Genomic DNA, 18,454 nt, shown 5'->3' with positions numbered 1-18,454 from the left:
TAGTTTGGTGGGCTTGAGATGTTCTATTTTATTTCTGCTACCTTAGCTGCTGCTACAAAGTTGAAGAAACAATGCCTCCGGAATTAAAGACTGGTTTTGACTGGACAACAAATCTTAAAGATGATCTTTTGTCGTCTTATTCCCACAGTGTGACTGTGGTTAAGCCTCAGAGTGGGAAACTACGATTCCTCTCCACAAACTGGGCCATCTTCTTTGAAGTGGTGCAAACCGTCACAAGAAGGGAATAATGCCCAGGATGCATAAGTGTAGGAGCCGAAATAATGTCTAGCCCTTACACAAGGTTGTAGATTCATCTTCAAATAGGCTCAACATGTGAAGTTTACATACAGGGTAATCCTCTGTGCACATCTGTATTCAGTCATGGAGATGACACCACTGAGGAATACTTCAAAGAGCGCACACAGAACTGCCTGATTACATTTTGCTATAGATGCCAAGAGCACCAGGCTGCATTACCGTATATGGACACTGGTTTCATTTTTACTAAATTGCCTGTGATAAAGAAACACGAGCATTGATGCAATGACCTTTTACAACAAAATTCTGCCACTGGATGTGGTAATGAAGTGCCTCATACCTGAAGCAGGAAACTATTTCCATAGTACATCTCACAGAAATTGACTCTACAAACTCCTACTAGTGTAAAGGTGTTAACCCCTCGTATCGAATATAGCCTACACCCCCAGAAAAGAGCTATTTCCACAGTTAACCTCATTTTGATCAGAAGATGAGTCGCTGCTGCTCAACATAAAGCGATCTACCATTCAACTAGTAAGAAAGGTCAACTGAACAATTTATATTCCAAGAGTGTTGGTGCTATGATGTTTTCCATAATGAACTCCAGAAAAACAAAGGCTGCTGTATCTGACAGTCCTAAGGTAACAGAAAGACCTGGTAATATTTGTGAAGGATTGATTGTTTAGCCCAGAAACAAATAAACAAAACCAAATCTAGAATAATTTTTAGAATATTATTGGTGCTTTTTCTGTTATTATGATGATTATTCACTCTGTGGTGGTAACAGGCAGAGACCCACTCAAGATTAGTATTTCATAAAGTTGAATGTTATTAGAACACAGGACGAGACAAAACATTATCAGTAAGAAATATAGCCAAAGAAGATCTCTCCCAGCCCCCAGTATACGTGATATCAGCTCTAAGTAACGCTGTGTTAATGCTCAACTCATATGAATCAGTTGGAATAGCAAGGGATACTGATGCAGAATGCTCCTTCCATCTCCAGGTACATCAGCTTTAGGGTTGCTCTGTGCCAGCAGTGCTTTCATGAGGGTAAGAATCTGTATTTATTTGATTTATAGCTAGCCTTGATTCTTCAATATGATTTCTTCCCTAAATCGGTCAACAGCAGGTTAACCATGCACTGATTCAAACTAGCATCTACTTTAGCACTGATCTGCTAAGGAGCAGTATCTTTCCCCTTTTCAATCTGAAATAAAAAATATTGTCATGCAAGTTTACAGTATTCTGTTCAAAACCAGACAAAAATAGGACAGTTAAATGTATTCACCATGTATTAATTCAATTTCCCCTTTCCCCATTAGTCCTGACTGAACTTCAATAGCAAATAACTTAATAAAATAAGCAACTGGCAAATAATTGCGATGCACAAATCTACTGATTAGTCTTCTCATTAGTCAGTGTGTTTTGGTAAAGTGGGTTGACTGATTTAGAGCATGAATCAGTTCTGCCATACAAATTCCAGTCATAGTAGAATATCTACAGAGTCACACATGCCTCTGAGCTAAATATTTTCTTCCTTACAGCTTTATAATCCTCAGTGACTCTAGAGGAAGAGAAAAGAATGTATTCCTTTGAATTCAGTGAGACTGTCTACGCATGAGTAAGAATCGCAAGACTAGGGGCCTGATTTACAGGAGATGAAACATCACCAAATAATTACATAGCACACAAAACCAAATTGCATTATATTTTCAAATCAGTAAGAAGGAATGTCTTTAGATTAATTATAAGAATAAACATTTATTTTTACTTTATTTTTGCAGTTATATTATACAGTCATATATATTATACCCATTTAAGTACAGAGTCAGACCATTATGGTCTGATTCTGCAAACTGCTACACTAACAGCAACAGGCAACTTACATTTGGCTTTCATCTGCATAAGGATATTAATCTGCCTGTAAACATTATAACATGTTCATTTCTAGAACTGCTGCAGCCCTTAGCATCCCTGGCTGTCCATCAGTGCTCCCTCAGTCGAGACAGCACTTACGTGTGTGTTTCTAACCCCAGAAGTGAAGCATTCAGGTCCCTGGAGTAGCTGCTTTCGGGGGGTATGTAGAGTCCAATACAGTGTGATCTGTCCTAGCTTTTCCAAAGCCTTAGTTACAAATCTTTATTTTTTACTCTTTGAAAATAAAAAAGAATATATGGTTTTATTTCATGCTTAAATACTGCTAGACTTCTCTTTATTCCCAACACGGTTTGTTTTTTGTAGTATCACAAAACACAAGGCCTGAATTCCTGCCAGGCAATTAGACAGTCCTGCTGTCATTTTTAATCCTAAAATTTAACTAAAAGTATTATGCAGGCCTAGATCATGTTAGATACAGCTACCAAAGTGGAAGTGGGAAGTAAGAAAGGGAAACGAGTCCTACCAAAACCAGGACACATACATCTCAAACAGTTCAACATGTGAATAAATGACCAATCTTCATTGGTAACAATGAATAATATATTTTTGTCAATTTTAAAATTAAATACAGAATCCTGGACAAAATAGTCTGAAAAGAATTAGCTGCACATTAATGAGATCCAGATATGGATTGCCAGGTGAATACTAAGGCCTCCCAAGAAACTTTTGCTTTCACTGTTAATCCAAAATCTACGTTGCAATCTCTTTTCTAACGGAGCACATCTAAATCACTTTAAGCTCCTTACTTGTGCATTTTTAATATATACTGATGTAACAGGGCATATATTGTGGCGCTTACACAGACAAACACCATTAAAGTAAACAGAAAGCAATCTTAAATTCACAGTAACAAGATACATAAATATATATGGCAGTGCGATAGGAATACCACTTATTTGCTTTTCCATGCTGTCTGGGTCATTCTTACTTTAAAAATAGTATGTGGTCTTATCTGTAGTGATGCCATGCGGTTCATTGAGCTACTCAAAGTGCTCTGTGTACCTTAGCTCAAGTCACATTAGTGAGGCAGAAGCTGAGGTAGGTGGTAGAGAAAGGCAAACTCCTGTAGCTCCAACAAAGGTGAAGAGATGCAAGAGCGTACCGCCTTCCAATGCACAAAGAGGAGCAGAGGTGATTTTTTTTGCCTTTAGTAAAAGGAAAAAAAAGCAGTGGTTTAAAATCTCTTTCCCCCTCCATCTTCACTCTTGCTTTATCTGACAGATGGAAAAAGTGGAGCAGAAAATTACTTTGCCCAAAGCCAGACAGTGGCAGTAATTGAACTAGCGGACAGCATTGGTTTAAATAGAAAGTGTGCAATATATTCATATTATTCAGGCTATTCTAACTGCTGTTTTCTTTCTTTTGTCCACATATGCCATTTACTTTTCAACTGTAGTTGTGCAGGACTTCTGGTAGCAGAATCTTGTAGGGATTCCCAAATTTTGAGTTGCTTTCAAGGAACTTCAAGAAAATAAGAAGAAATAGGAGATACCAAATTTACTAAATTCTTAAGACAGAGTCTCAAATTTTGGATGCTGTTTTCCCAAGAAAGAGATTAAGAAGGCAGCTCTGATTTCTGTTCTTGTCCAGCAATTGTGACCTTGATTTCTAATATAAAGCAGCTGGTGGATCTCAGAGAGAGCCTAGCCTCACTGTGCTGTGCAATACACCAAACATAGTGACAGTCATTGTTTTGCTCAATCTACAGTCATAAGTGGTGACACAGTGAAAAAAAACCTCAATACCCATTTATTCAATGAGAATTGAGATGCAAAGAAGTTAATATTAAGCCAGTTGCATAGGTGTTTGGTGGCAGACCTCAAGTAATGCCTGTGGATTTCTGGAGACCACTTTAGCCCTCTGCAGCGTACTGCCACGCTGGCTTTGGAAGAGAAATGCAAAGTGTTTTAAGGAGACCATAAAGCGAAGTAGAGACTGTTAGAGACTAAAAGCAGAAAATAGTGGGAACTTAAAAGATTCATACCTCCTTCTGTAAAGAAGCTAGTTTTATACCAGAGGTGAGGTTTAGGTTCACCAGATCATACTTTTAAATCCAAGTAGATGCCTCACATTGACGGAACTGACTTTGTTCTCAAGGAGGGGCTAAAGAGCAGTTGTTGCATTGAGTCACAATGAAGAAAGAAACTTCCGTGCAGCTTTTGTGGTAAATGAGATCAGACATGACAGCTGCACTAAAGGACCTGGTGAAAAACACCACAAAGGCTGGCTAATATCCAGCAACCCATCAAGTGGGTGCCATTTCAACATGGGGAAGCAACAATCTGCAGGAGCTGCTACATGCAACATATTGTTATGGGCAAAAAGAAACTCACCCTATGTGAAAAGTCACACAAAATATATTATTAGTATAATTGCAACCTTAGCATTCTAATAAAATAATTATTATTAGTCCAGATGTAATTACTGCAAAAAAAAAAGGAAAGAAAAATAAAGAAATTGTATAGCAAGTATCAATAATAATACTACAGTTAAAATCGTTCAGCATATGCACTATCTAGTACCTACCCCTTCACCTCCCCATGGCTTCCATCTGGTGGAGGGAGCACCAGCATCCAGAGGGTCATCAGCATCCAGAGTCCTGCGCCTGAAGGAGCATGATGTTGGCGTTCCTCTTTCTCTCCTTTTTCCTCTTTCGGAAATAGCTCTCACCTGGGCCTATTTTTATGTGTTTTCTAATAAAGTTTTACACCTTGCTTTTTCTTCACTGGTCTGCAACTATGTATTTTGTATTTTATTTACCTTAGATACTTGTTCTGTCTTCTCTTTTTCACTCATACGCCTATTTTTATCCAGCTCCAGGTCTGCATTTCTTTAACTGACCACTGGCAAGTTGTTTGTAGCCACGGGGTCTCCAGGGCCAGCCTGTGCCTCATCTCGTATCATCCCGTGCCTCTACTCTACACTGCAGCTGGGGTCCTCACTTCTCAAGGCTGCTGCTGTTCTATCCAGCCTTTATTTCCGTATGCTATAATATCATGTTAGCGTCATTAATGCATCATTCTACACAGAATAACTACTTGTTATTAATATCTATATAAAAATTGTGGTTACACCATACAAGGCCAAATTAAAACAAATTAGCTATAGTCTCCTGTCATTAGCAAAGTTTTGTTACAGCTAAATCAAGTAAAACCAAAGCTCCAAGAAGATCAGGGGAAGTTCAGACGAAGCACATAGGATAAGCCTCCTTCCTGAGGTCTTGTAAACTCAGGGCAAAGCCTGTGGACTGTTACGAGGGACAGCAATACAGTTGCAGCATTGTTACTGGTATTACCTGGCTACATGCTGTTTATTACCTTCCAGTTCTGGATTAGTATTTGTACGCTGCATACTGTATGTAGCAGTAGAGGTAAACGTTTCCATAAAGGGCAGGGGGAGGAAGCAGGAATACTGCTGACTAGAAAACACGCTATTGCACCTGACCTCACTGGTTTTATGAGCACCGTTCATAGTCCACACGCGTTCAGCTTAGACACACTGGGTGTGTACGCTGCAAACAAGGTCGCAAAACTCCACTATAACAATTACTGTGACAGTTGAATTGGCGGCCACACTAGAATAGCATAATGATGACTCCTGATTTTATAGTTTATTTCAAGGAAGTGGGGAATATTAAGCATCTTCCAATAGATTTTCTCTAAGTATAGAGCAGGATAATTATTTGAGCTTTTTGTCTAGTCATAGAACAGAAACTATTTAAAGCAGTGTCAGGTCATCCGTTTAAAGCATACATTCATGGCAGAAAGGAATAAGCACTTGGCTTTGAAAAAATAATTTTAATCAATTTTTTAATCAGTGTGGTCCATCATGTTATTCAGAAATGGTTTCCTTCAGTAAATGGATTGTGAATCAATAGTAGGTATAAATAAAGCAGTACAAAGGGCACAGCATCAACAAGCTGTAATCATTGGAACAGAAGACAGCAGAAATCAGTATTGCAAGATACAAGTAAAATACACAAATAAATCAGAAATGGGCAGATAATACACAAAGATGACACCTTTTCACAGAAACTCCAGAGTTCTGTCTTGTCCCAAGAACCACTGAAATACACGTCTGCATGTGTTTTATATGAGAGACGAGTACGAGATGGAGTTTGGTCCAAAGTCTTTTTCACTACATGTTTTCAAGCTCATCCCTCTTAGAACTTGCAGAGTTCTTGAAATATACAGAATTAATTTCCAGGCTGCTAAAGATCTTTCTGGAGCCAAGGAAAAAAAATAAAATTAAAACCTGCTGACTTTGTATTATACCTCAAAGGATCAATTCTTGAGATATACTGAATACCTACAACTCCTGTAAGGTCAGTGAAAAGTGGTATTACTCAGCACTTTTTAGGATTTGGCCTCCAACAAAAAGGGGAATAAAAATGCTTTTTCAAGCACACAGATCATAATGAATTTGTATCAGTTATTCACATCAGGACAATCTTATTTAAATATCAGTAGTAAGAACTTAGAACATGACTCATATTGTGTCTATCATAACTGTTAATTATTAATGAATAAATATGTCATTTGGGACCTAGCTAATATTTCCAGGCCATTTGTGTGAATAGTTGTTTTCAACTGTGAGAGTGCCAGCTGCCAGGAATTCAACATCCTTAGCTATTTCGTAATTATTAACCATATATGATGTTAATCTGAAAAATCTCATTACTCTCTTATCAAAACTATGAGGTTTGTGTCCCTTTAAAAAATATGATACTCATGGCATAGTCTGAGCCTGCAGATTACACATTCACTTATATTAAAAAAAAAAAAGATAAGGACAGAATATTTGTAACTACTGACCTACAATTTAAGATTGCACAAGCTGGCATGCTTGCTAACCATGAGGCTTTACATGTTTTCCAGAATAATTTATTATTTAAATGAGAATTATGGATAATTACTGCAAACCATATAATTGTCTAATTCTACTTTGAACCCTTCTAAATTACTAACTTCAAAAACCACGATGCTGCAAGTAAAAGAGAAACTTGACTGACAGGATGAATGCACTTGAATCAGTTTTGAATTTGCCACATTTCAACATAGCTGTTCTGTTCTTACTACCTTACAAGACAGAATTTTCCATTCTATCTTCTTAACAACACCTGTTAATAATGTTTATGTCAGTATTGCATAGGGAATCAGCTGGGAATGGGACCCCAAATATGCCAACACTGCATATAAAAGAAATATAAGCTAGTTTCTGCCTTGCTGATTCCACAGACAAAAGGCTGCCGGAAGGAAGCAATAAGGGCAGAGAGAACAATGAGATGGCAGCATACATCCCACCATTTTTACTTTTGTTTTCATTTGAATATTTCAGTCCATTTCCTGAGGCTCTGTTATGAAAGAATTGAGTAGACAAGACGACCAAGGCAACAAGGACACAGAACAAGCCATAGGAAGCAGCCGATCAAAACACATTAGAGGAGATTTTGGAGTGCAAACTTCAAGAAAGCAATTCAGTAGTACAGCCTTGATTTCAATTTCTAGATGCACCTCGCTGTTTCTTCCCTGTATAGCCCATGTTCAGTCCTAGTACTACCTTAAGTGTCCCACCCCTACACACTCTGGATGAGGGGGATGGACTTTCTTATTTAGTACCTACCCTCTAAGAGGCTAAAAATTCAGTGAATTTGTGCTTTCAATCTATTTGTTAGTTAGAAAGCATTGCTATTTTATAGATAGAAAACAGAAAGACAAAAACTGTCTGACTCAGGGAACAAATAAGTACATCTACAGCATTTTATTTTTTTAATCTATGAACTTCGCTTCCTCAAGCATACTTTACAATAGCTAATAGGTGGAATACTTTTGTCATTATTTTGTAGTAAGAAACGTATGCATTACCCCATTTTGGTTAATAAAGCCTTCCAAATGATACATCTTCATTGGATCAATAGTAACAATTATTCTGAGCACACTTCATATGAATATGGACATAAAACAGACACTCATTATCGCAAATCAGTCTCAGGCATCCTTCTGTTTAATGGGATTGGCAACACCAGTACAGACGAGTGAAAGTCTTTCTTACGCTTACCTACCAGACCATTTAAGTACATTAATGCTTAGAAATGAAAAAACAAACAAACAAACAAACAAAACTGACAACAGTTGCAAGCCAGTACTGTATCCAGGATATAATTTATTTTTTTCAAAATTCCATCAAATGAGTGTAAGGTCCATTTGTATCCAGTTTTAACACCTGCCTGTTTCCATATGTGCCGTGCTTGACGAGAACACCTGCTTCCACACATTTGGCATTGGCAGCTAGTTCTTTTTCACACAAAGTCACAAACTGAGAATAAAGTTCCAGCCCTTTTTCTTTTTCAATGTTTGCATGGTACTGCATCTTTCTTCCCTTCGGTTTACCGCCTAGGGTAGCTTGTGGTATGATTAATACATTGCCTGGTAAATCAAGAACAGAAACGTACTCGCCGCTTTCATTTTCACTTAATTTAATGTTCAGCAGCATGTTGACTGCAAATAAAAATAAAATAAGAGTTAGTGTAACTAAAGTAAATTAAACATCATAAACAAGATTCAACAAATATTGTGATGCACGACAAACTATTCAAGTAAAAGAAACTGCTTATTAATGAAATGAAACATGGACAGTCGATAAACACTATTAACCAACTAAGACTGAGTATTGTGATAAATGTGAGGGGTATTTATGTTCATATAATATGTCTAAAGAGTTATTTTTGGGGGGAAGTGGTTTGCTGTCTGGAATCCTAAAGCTGATTCTAGCTGGACATCCCTAAAGGAAGCCAGGATCCAATTACTGACTCTAACTTAATTGCCTGATACTCAGGCCACAATTGCACAACACTACACATTGTAGGAGATAACACCATCTTCAGTGCACTTTGGAAGTTTCTGCCCTGATTGTCTTTTCAATCTGGTTGCAGTAGTTTGCAGCAGGACCCAGCACTGATGGGAGCTGACGCCACAGGCTCAGCAGTTTGTTCTCAAGCAGAGTGAGCGCCCTTCAGCACTCCACTTTGAGACATGCAGGTGCCAGCTTGTCTTTTGAGAGAAGAAATGGGCAGGAAGGTCAGAGATGCAATTTGGCCCATAAGCCAGAATACATAAACTTGCAAATAAAATTGATGCATTTACTAACATTATGTTTTCCAGTGTTTCTATAACAAATTAAATCATTCCCCCAAAACTTCTTCCAGTTCTGTAAAAGCAGTGAGGATACTAGTCACGCCTCCAAACTCATAAAAGTTTAATGTTGTTCAAAGCAAAAAGAGCTGAGTTGTGATTCAGGAACGAAACCCACTAATTTAAACAGTTTCAAAATATATTTAGGAAAACCTATTCTGTAAGACAGACACTTAAGGAGGATGGTCACAGATGAATCTCCTAACAGGAAATAGATCTTTCTTTTTCTGGCCTGTTTCAGCTGCCACACAGCTGAAATGGTTGTTATTCTCAAGTAACACTCTCATGAAACTCTCACAAGAACAAAATCTATTTTCCTATCATAGCTTTAAATACACCCAAAGATTTCAACTTAGTTTAGCATCACAAAAAGACTGTGCCCTCCAAGACCAAGAGAGAACCCCCTCAGGAGCTGCTCTCAGCATTTTCAATAGCACCTGTGCTTGCACACTGCCAGGTCTTTCTGCTGGTCGCAGCAAGTAGCCTGAAATAAACTATTGTCACACGACCTTTTGTGAAACCACTAAAAGAAAAGGGGCACAGCCACAGAAAAGGGGCACTTTTATCTGGAGTATGTAGCATCATGGAATTTCCCAGGTGATTCGGTGCTACTGATGGAGGAAAGGAGGAGAGGAAATGAAATAAAAGTAATAAAGAAAACAAAACCAAACCAAAAAACCTCAAGCCAAAACAACAGTGGGTGAGGACAGAAATCAATACCATTTGACCTTATCCACAGCATCTTCTCTGCTCTGATGTAAATGTTAAAGTGCATGTGGAGAAGAGGGAAAGAACTGCTGATACTGCTGTCATCACTTCTGAACCAGAAAACTGCACTTGAAATCCTAGCAGTGTATATAGTATGTCTGAAATGAGACGGGAAGGACACTGTTTAGTTATCCACCCAACTCCCTCTACTGGCTATAATCTCAAATATTCTGCACAGACAGTGAGATCAGTGTTAAAATACTTTTCAAATCAAGCCATGGATTATTTGAAAACAGTTTTCCCTAAATTCAATTCTGTCCTGGACTAAACCTGTTGCCTGATACATGTAATATGTCAAGCAGCAGGTGCAGCACTTTTTTTTTGCTAGAATGTTACAGAATCATAGGATCATAGAATAGTTTGGGTTGAAAGGGACTTTAAAGGTCATCTAGTCCAACCCCCTTGCAAGGAGCAGGGACATCCCCGACTAGATCAGGTTGCTCAGAGCTCCATCCAATCTGGCCTTGAATGTTTCCAGGGATGGGGCATCCACCACCTCTCTGGGCAACCTGTTCCAGTGTTCCACCACCCTCATTGTAAAAAATTTTTTCCTTATATACAGTCTGAATCTACCTCCCTCTATTTTAAAACCATTACCCCTCGTCCTATCACAACAGGCCCTGCTAAAGAGTTTCTCCCTGTCTTTCCTATAAGCCCCCTTTAAGGAAGACCACTATAAAGTCTCCCTGGAGCCTCCTCTTCTCCAGGCTGAACAGTCCCAACTCTCTCAGCCTGTCCTCACAGGAGAGGTGCTCCAGCCCTCTGATCATCTTCATGGTCCTCCTCTGGACTCTCTCCAACGGGTCCACATCCTTCTTATGTTGAGGACTCCAGAGCTGGATGCAGTACTTCAGGTGTGGTCTCATGAGAACAGAGAGATGGGAAATCATGGGAACTGATTTTCTAACAGGTTGATCACGAGCAGATGGACAGAGTAAGAGGTATGGACAATTGTCAAGAGAAACAAGACTTGCCAAGCTGTTCTTTCAGCCAGGTGATTGATTTGGAATGATGCTACCTGATGGCTTTTTGACTTCTTCTTGTCCAAATGGTTACCCCTTCTCTCCGTCTACTGCTTTTCTTCTTTTTCAAAGAATATAAGAATTTTAAAGGATTATATCATACCAATTTTTGGAACAAGATCCTCATCAGCACCCTTGAAGAAGCATATGTAGATAACAAGCCCTCTCTGGATCTATGAAAGATTACAGAAAACTATGTCAATGTTTCTCATTGTCCACCATGCACGCTTATAATTAAAATTGGCATAAAAATGACAAAACTACACAACAAAAAAAGCTTCCTAGAGTAGTTTTAGTTATTTAGGATAGCTTCAGACATTAAGTTTACACACCACACTGTGAAAGCTTATGAGATACATACTGATTATCTGCACAATGCTTCTACATATAATCAAGCCAATTTATTAGCTCCATGTGAAACCAAATTTAGTTGGAATGTACAATGTACAGTATACACATAGACAAGGCGAGAAGATGAATTAGTGTACTTAAATCTAGCCTAGAAAGGAATTTAAGCTTTTATTCCTATCAAACATACAGATAAAATAATTTTCAGTGTGAACTGTGAGTTTATTTCCAATTACGAAACATGACAAGCATCACAAGACTTGTCAGTGAACTGAATTACATGTTGATGTTAAAAGTAATCTAGTGCAGGATAATTCTGAAAAAAAAAAACCAGAGTCTGTTAATTAAAAATGTAAGTATGATGACCAATTTAAGTATGATGGCCAACAACTATGACATTGTTCAGAATATTATAAAGTTGTTCAAAATATTACTTATCAGTTTTGGTGAATTTTTTTTGGTGCAATGAGACCTTTCCCCCGATTTCTGTAAAGGATATGACACTTCTTTAGCATTCAGAGAGATTACTTATAAGAACTACCTATTGGAGGGAAGTGTTAGGTCTGTATTGAGGAAAAAGCTCCAGGAAATCCTTGGGTAACTTTTCTGCTCTCTTGGTTAGTTCACAAGGAATGCATGTGCAACAACCCTGCCTTATTGGGACAAACTGACAGGCTCTGCAGCCAACAGCAGTTATGTCCCACGCACAAGTATACCTGAATGGTTTAACTTTGTCAGAAAAAAAAAAAAAAGGCTTACAATATCGACAGGCATAAAGTATCTAAAAAAAACCTCACCACTCCTTTGTTAAGAATAAGTATCTTTATATTTTTGTTAGAAGAAAAATAAATGTCAGCTGATGAAATACCACCTTACGAGTTGCTAACTAGAGTGGGGCAGGAAGGAGTCATTAATACCAACATTATCAAAGCAAAAGCATAACAAATGTGAATAGTTTCTTAAAAATACTCTTTTAAATTTTTTTCCTCTCTCTTCTCCATTTTTCCTTTCTCTTTTTCTTTAAAAGATAAAGGTTTTTGGTGAGGAAAACCTAGCTATACATGTGAGATTTTATCCCTTTGCTAACTGCAGAGATTAAACAAAATGCTCAAGGCAATGACTGAGAAGAGCTATGCCTTCTCAACTATTTTTCTAGTGACTAACTTCTGGAAAAAGAGAATCCTCTTTGTAGCCAAAATGTCACATGCTGAGGACTTTCAAAAGCTTTAAATGGCTCCTTTCAAAACTCATTTTGACCACTGCAGAATATTATACAAGTTCCCAAATGACTGCCATATTTCATAAACACTGTCAGAAATTTGATGGCCTGAGCCTCAAATGACATTTCAACCCGTCTGTTCAAATACGGGAGAGAAATGCAGGCTGCCAAAAGTCAGATATCCTTACATATTTAGCCAAATCTTCATTTCAGAAACAGATCAGCATCAGGATATTAACAGAGAATAACAATGCACACATGCTTACTAATATGAATGTTTGTGATAAAATAGGCCAAACACATTTACATTGAATATATCTGACCACTGCATTAGCAATAAGTGACTCTGATAAAGCACATTTCACAGAAAATCATTCTGAGACTTCTGACAGTGTTTTCTGCATAGTCTCACATACAGAGTAACAATATTCTGCAAGCAGCTCATTTTTAAAGATAGAAAGATAAATAAAGTGACATCTGCAAGTCCTAAGGCCGGGCAGCTAAAGATTAAGTAAAAACATTCATTATTTTTCCAGCCTCTCTCATGATTTGATGCCTATTTTTGAACACACTTTTAATCACAAGGTAAGACATCCATATTGAGGGAAATCAGAGGGATAGGTGGTTAAATGAAAAAAAAAAAATCAATTCAGAGACAGTTAAAAGCTGCTAGAAGATGCTTCTACTTATATTGCATGTTTATGATCTTCTAGAATATTTTTCAACCATGTTATAGTTGACAACTAGTCAACTGTGTGTAAGTTGAAACTTACGGTTTCTACTATGACTGAAAATTGGAGTTATTGACTGCAATTTCAAGAGCTAACCTAATAATAACGCATCTCAGCCCTCTGATCTTATATTCATGGTTCAGATGTCCTAGGCCTCATTCTTGTTGCCAGTGTAAGGAACAGGAACATGTAAACCTTCGAACCAAAGCAAAACATTGCCAGTGCTGAAGATCCTCTGTCATCTATGAAAGCTTAGTTGACTGCTCTTCAGAGCTCTATTTAATGCAGGAAGAGTCAAGCAAAATAATACAAATAAGGTGGTTACAAATTCAACATGCTGACATGTGAACAGCCACTGCAAGGAACTCACGTAGTGACAGGCAGGTGGTTGGGCTGCGAAACTGTGCTCTCTGTGGATTTGCTGTTATTGATAAAATGCCTACATAAATAAACCAGCAGAGCAAGTTACTTTGCAACACTGACATTTATTATACAACTGTCCTAAGTCATCATCAGAGCAGGCAACCTGCATCATGAAGGGCTGAAGTACTCAGCCCCTAAGGCCACACAGCCAGCCTCAGCAGCGCTGCCTCCAAACACCGCATTTTACCTCTTTTGCAGGAAAAGCAAGTAACTAACCTCTCCCTCACCCTCTTGATTAAATTCATCTGAATTTTGCAGGATTTAATTAGCAAAGCCCAAATATATTCTGCAAAATGTTATCTCAACTCTACCTTTTTTTTTTTTCTTCTTTTTTTTTCCAGGAAAATGTAATGCAACTGTTAGTGAAAACTGAAACATTTTAACCCTTAGGAAGCCAGTTTACGAAACTAACTTCTATAAATTATTCTTTGACATTTCCATTTCAAGTTCAGATTTGCTACCCCATGAGAAGATTTCTTCATATTTCATACATTCAGCTGCAGCAAACAGAGATTACGTTATCTACCACAGGTCACAGAACAAGTCTGTGCCTGGTACTTTGCACCTCTTTTTGCTATCATAACCAGAAAACAAACCAATGGAAATAAGATAAGAGAGAGACAGTTTTCATTGCATAAAGTGTAGGCACTTGTACTTTTTAGATGAATATTCATTTTACATTTCTTTTCTCCCACAGTTGTGAAATACAGCAAATCTCACCTTATTTCTCCCCTGCATTTACAAGGAGGATTCCTTTTTATCTTCCTTTGCTGTATACATAAATCTTTTTTTGGATGCTATCTATCCAACATTTCTCCATAAATAAGACATCCCATCCCCAGTAATCCCCAACAGGCTTGAAAAACTCAATCATGAAAACACAACAAAGAGCAGTGATTAGTGTATAAGATAAAGTTCACTCCTAACCTTTCTCCAGACAAAGAACATCCTCTCTAAAGTTCCTAAAGTACCTACAGGGGTCTCTTAAAGCTCAAAAGCTATTCGAAGCCACCTACATAATGTGCTATTTATAGTACACTAGAAATTTCTCAAGGTGAGGACCTACTTTTAAGTTGTTCTAGATGATCAGGAACACACTGGTTATGTAAATAACAACTTATGAGGTCTATATTTTTTACTTTTGCGTTGACAAGCAGATATAGGGCGTAACATTACCCTACCAGAAAACATCAGCAGAAAATATTACAATGTCCTCTAAAGTACTCACACTAAAGAAACGATGAACTTCCCATGGTTTTTTGCTGCATGGAGACTAGTTCTTGTTACAATATATTTCTCCTAAAAACACCCACGTATCCAGGAAAGATTCCCGAGTACCCATGATAAATATTAGGAAGGTTCCTGTCTGAAAAATATCTGCTGCTGAGACTGCCCAAATCTCTTGCAGATGCCTTTAGTGCAATCTATTACTTTCCCAGTGATTTTGGTTAAGCCATTTAAAACTTTAAAAAAGAGCTATAAACAGCATAACCTCCTTGCAGCAGTGTTAGGCATGATACCTCTAAACATATGCCTCTTTATGAAGAGTTTAAAAGACAGTCCGTGAAATGACATTTCTGCTTTTATTTACTAGATCTACAGTTAGTTCTGAGATTAGCAAGCTAGAAATAAGGTGTTTCTCCTAAAGTTAATTTATGCGGTGCTGAGCAACTTTCACTTTAATTAACCTTATACTGAGAGGCAAATAATGCAATACACACACAGATGCACTTCAGTCAAACAGAGTATCTGTGAGAGGACACGTAGTGCCTTTGAGTAAAACGTTCTGGTTTCCCAGACCACGCTGCAGAAACTAGGTCTTATGGATCCAGCCGCACCTTCCAAACAAGGAGAGAAATGTTTTAAGAACAATGTGAAAGTCAAACAGTGGCAAGACCTAGTGACAGCTTCAGATTTGTCGACGAACTCATAAGCCCTTTAAACACAGTAGAATTTTTACTTTTAAGTTACAGGAGTGACTGTATTTAGCCCCTTCGGTTGTAGTAGTCTTTAAGAAGGGAAAAAGACAAAAAATCCAAGGGCTAAATAGTTGATACCTGGAGAGATGAGCTATTCTAGTGTAGGTAAGCCATAAACAGTGACATCTACAGCCAGACAGCGCATCCCAAAGGGCGGCCTGCCTGCTCTGGTGAGTAGCCCTAGGCGGCATGCACGGTGCATATCCCAGTCTGCAGACCCACCTGCCTCTCCTGACAGAGGACTATGGGTGGAAAAACGGGAAATGGCAATGCTTCCCTCAAACGGTGTGACAGTCTACATCCTAAAGTTAATTTTTGTTTAGTAGTCTGGAAAAAAACAAACAAACAAACAGAATTACTGCTGCCATAGCCCTACTGCTCTACCTGGCCTTTCTTTGCCAAGTGTACGCCATCACAAAAAGTACACAGCTGAGCCCACCGGCCAAGCCTGCAGTGCCTCTGTGCAAGTGTACTTAGGCAAGGGCAGAGAATACTGAACAGGGAACAGCACAGTCAGAGGAGGAGGAGCTCAGTGCTGGAGCACTGGAAAAGTGAGAGGCAACAGCGGAGAGAAACCGCTATGCACTGTCCCCAGCCCACCGCGCTGCTCCTGGCCTCGCTGGAGGGACCGAGTGCAGTCTGCTGGGGTGACCGGGGGGAGGAGAAGGCTTTGGAGCGGAAAGTTGGGGCAGGAGGGGTGCCTGAAGAGAAACCTAGCCTGGAAAAAGAGGAGGGGACCCCTAATTCCCGCCCCCACCCCGGGCGCTCAGCGGCTTGCCGGGGCCAGCCCACCCCCACGCCCCCGGGGGTCGTGTCCCGCACCGGGAGCTCTCGGACGGGCGCATCCCGGCAGGCGCAGGCTGCGGGCGTGGAGGGCGCGCACAGACAGCGGCTCAAACGGGGTCCTGCTGCGGCTCCGTGGGCCTCACTGCAGGGCTGCTCTGTAAGGCCGGCCGGACCCCTGCAGCACCCCACGGCGAGCGCCCCCTCCCTCTGCCCCCGCCGGCGCTTGGTCGCTACAGGCAGAAGCGTTCTCCGGCCGCCCGCCCCGCCGAGGGGAGAGGGGGAGGCGGCCCGCGGCAGACGTTACCTCCACCCACTCGGCCTCCGAGCCGCGCTCGGGCGGCTTCACCTGCAGCCGGGCGGCCGCGCATTGCTGCAGCAGGGCCCGGGCCAGCGCCGGCCGCCCCGCCGCCATGGCGGGCCCCGCACGGCCTGAGGGCGGGGCCGGGCCGCTGGCTGCCGCCGGGGAACGCCTTTCCGGCACCGCAGGCTGCTCGCACCGGGGCCCGCTGGGGCTGGGTGTCGCATCCCCAGGAGCCCGCCGTTGTCCGGCTGCGATCGCAGGCAGCTGGGAGTGGGGGGCAGGGGTGGGAGACGGGACGCTGGCGCCGCCATCCCGCGGGGCAATAACGGGGACCGCGGGCCGGGCCAGGCCTGCCACCGGCGCCAAGGGCGGGGCCACCGGTGGGGCTGCGGGATGGCAGCGGCTTTGCTCCCCAGATATTTTGAAGCGGCTCATTTGGCATGCAAGCGGTAAAGAAAATCCTTGCTAAAAATGCAAGATAAAATCGGCACATACTGTATACCTGTAGCAGAAGGTAAAACGGGGCTTGTGAAACAGTAGTGTCTGCATAGAAATGTAACACAATTCTTAATCTGAATATTGTTTGTCGCTTCCTTAAAAACAAGTAATGTTTGTGTTTCAGGTGACTGAGGTGAACCTATCAAGTTGGAGCATTTCTCTTCAACGGTACTGCTTCGGAGCAGAGGAAACAGGGAAGAATGGAGTTAAAAGGGATCTGGATAGGTAGGGATCAAAATCAGGATTGGAAAAAAAAGTGCATCGTTCTGAAATGAGCTTCCATGCCTCACAGGAAAAGTTAAAGTGTTGTGACTGCTTATGATTTTTCAGGTTTTTGGCTACATACCCTAATATTCATCAAACAGCTACACTGGAAGAGTTGTGCCTTCCTCCCATCCGTGAATTCTGATAGATTCAAGTTTTTAATAACATTGGCAGCAAGGCCAGGATAGAGTGACGCAGAATTCAGTCTCTCTCAGAATTAATTTTAAGACTGAAAATTTTATTTTTACAAACATAATAATACGTAGCAGTGTGGGTAAGAAGCCAAATTTTACTACCTGGCCTCAATCATAGAGTAAGATGACTGAAGTTCTCTGTTGCACAGCAAGGGGCAATATCCACTCATGAATAGTCAGTGTTACACATAGGGATACATTCAGCTTCTGTCTGTATTTTAAATAATGCTCTTTTGCATGAATGAGGTTGCTCTTCCCAAAGCAAACCTTTGTAAAAGAAGAGGAAATTGTGCTAGGTGGTCAGTGCATAAACTAGCTCATTTTTGCTAGCTGTAGGGTATTGTTAAGCATGAGCTGTTTTTATTTAAACTCAGCTAATTTTATTTAAAATACCTTCTGTTCATTTACTCTAAAGCTGTATCCCCAGACTTGTTAAGAAGAGTTTAATGAGGTAGAAATCCATTTAAAGTGAGAGTGTTTCCTTATATATGGTTGTGATATAAATTGATTGTTAAGGAAAATGGATTATACT

At 40.1% G+C, this 18,454-nt stretch overlaps 1 protein-coding gene across 1 annotated transcript; it reads right to left on the bottom strand.

Annotated features, from left to right (window-relative positions):
• Positions 1 to 8,184: 8,184 nt before the first annotated feature.
• DTD2 (D-aminoacyl-tRNA deacylase 2) lies at positions 8,185 to 17,472 on the bottom strand. Its single transcript, XM_086750004.1, has 3 exons — positions 16,970 to 17,472; positions 11,283 to 11,352; positions 8,185 to 8,696 (listed from the first exon to the last, which is right to left on the bottom strand). Exons 1-3 carry the CDS (start codon positions 17,399 to 17,401, stop codon positions 8,371 to 8,373), a joined length of 828 nt encoding a protein of 275 aa, XP_086606130.1. The 5' UTR covers positions 17,402 to 17,472; the 3' UTR covers positions 8,185 to 8,370.
• Positions 17,473 to 18,454: the final 982 nt, after the last annotated feature.

The sequence above is a fragment of the Chlamydotis macqueenii genome, chromosome 5 (genome assembly GCF_036417535.1).
Source record: "Chlamydotis macqueenii isolate bChlMac1 chromosome 5, bChlMac1.mat, whole genome shotgun sequence".
Classification (NCBI taxonomy): Eukaryota; Metazoa; Chordata; class Aves; order Otidiformes; family Otididae; genus Chlamydotis; species Chlamydotis macqueenii.
Note: the sequence above shows the minus strand (reverse complement) of the source record. Positions and strands in the feature narration are given on the sequence as shown.

Coding starts and splice junctions, on each gene's coding strand:
- DTD2 (XM_086750004.1), bottom strand. CDS start 17,401: ATGAGCCGCTTCAAAATATCTGGGGAGCAAAGCCGCTGCCATCCCGCA. Junction 11,353..16,969: donor CGGAGGCCGAGTGGGTGGAG/GTAACGTCTGCC, acceptor AATCTTTCATAG/ATCCAGAGAGGGCTTGTTAT. Junction 8,697..11,282: donor GGATCTTGTTCCAAAAATTG/GTATGATATAAT, acceptor TTTTATTTGCAG/TCAACATGCTGCTGAACATT.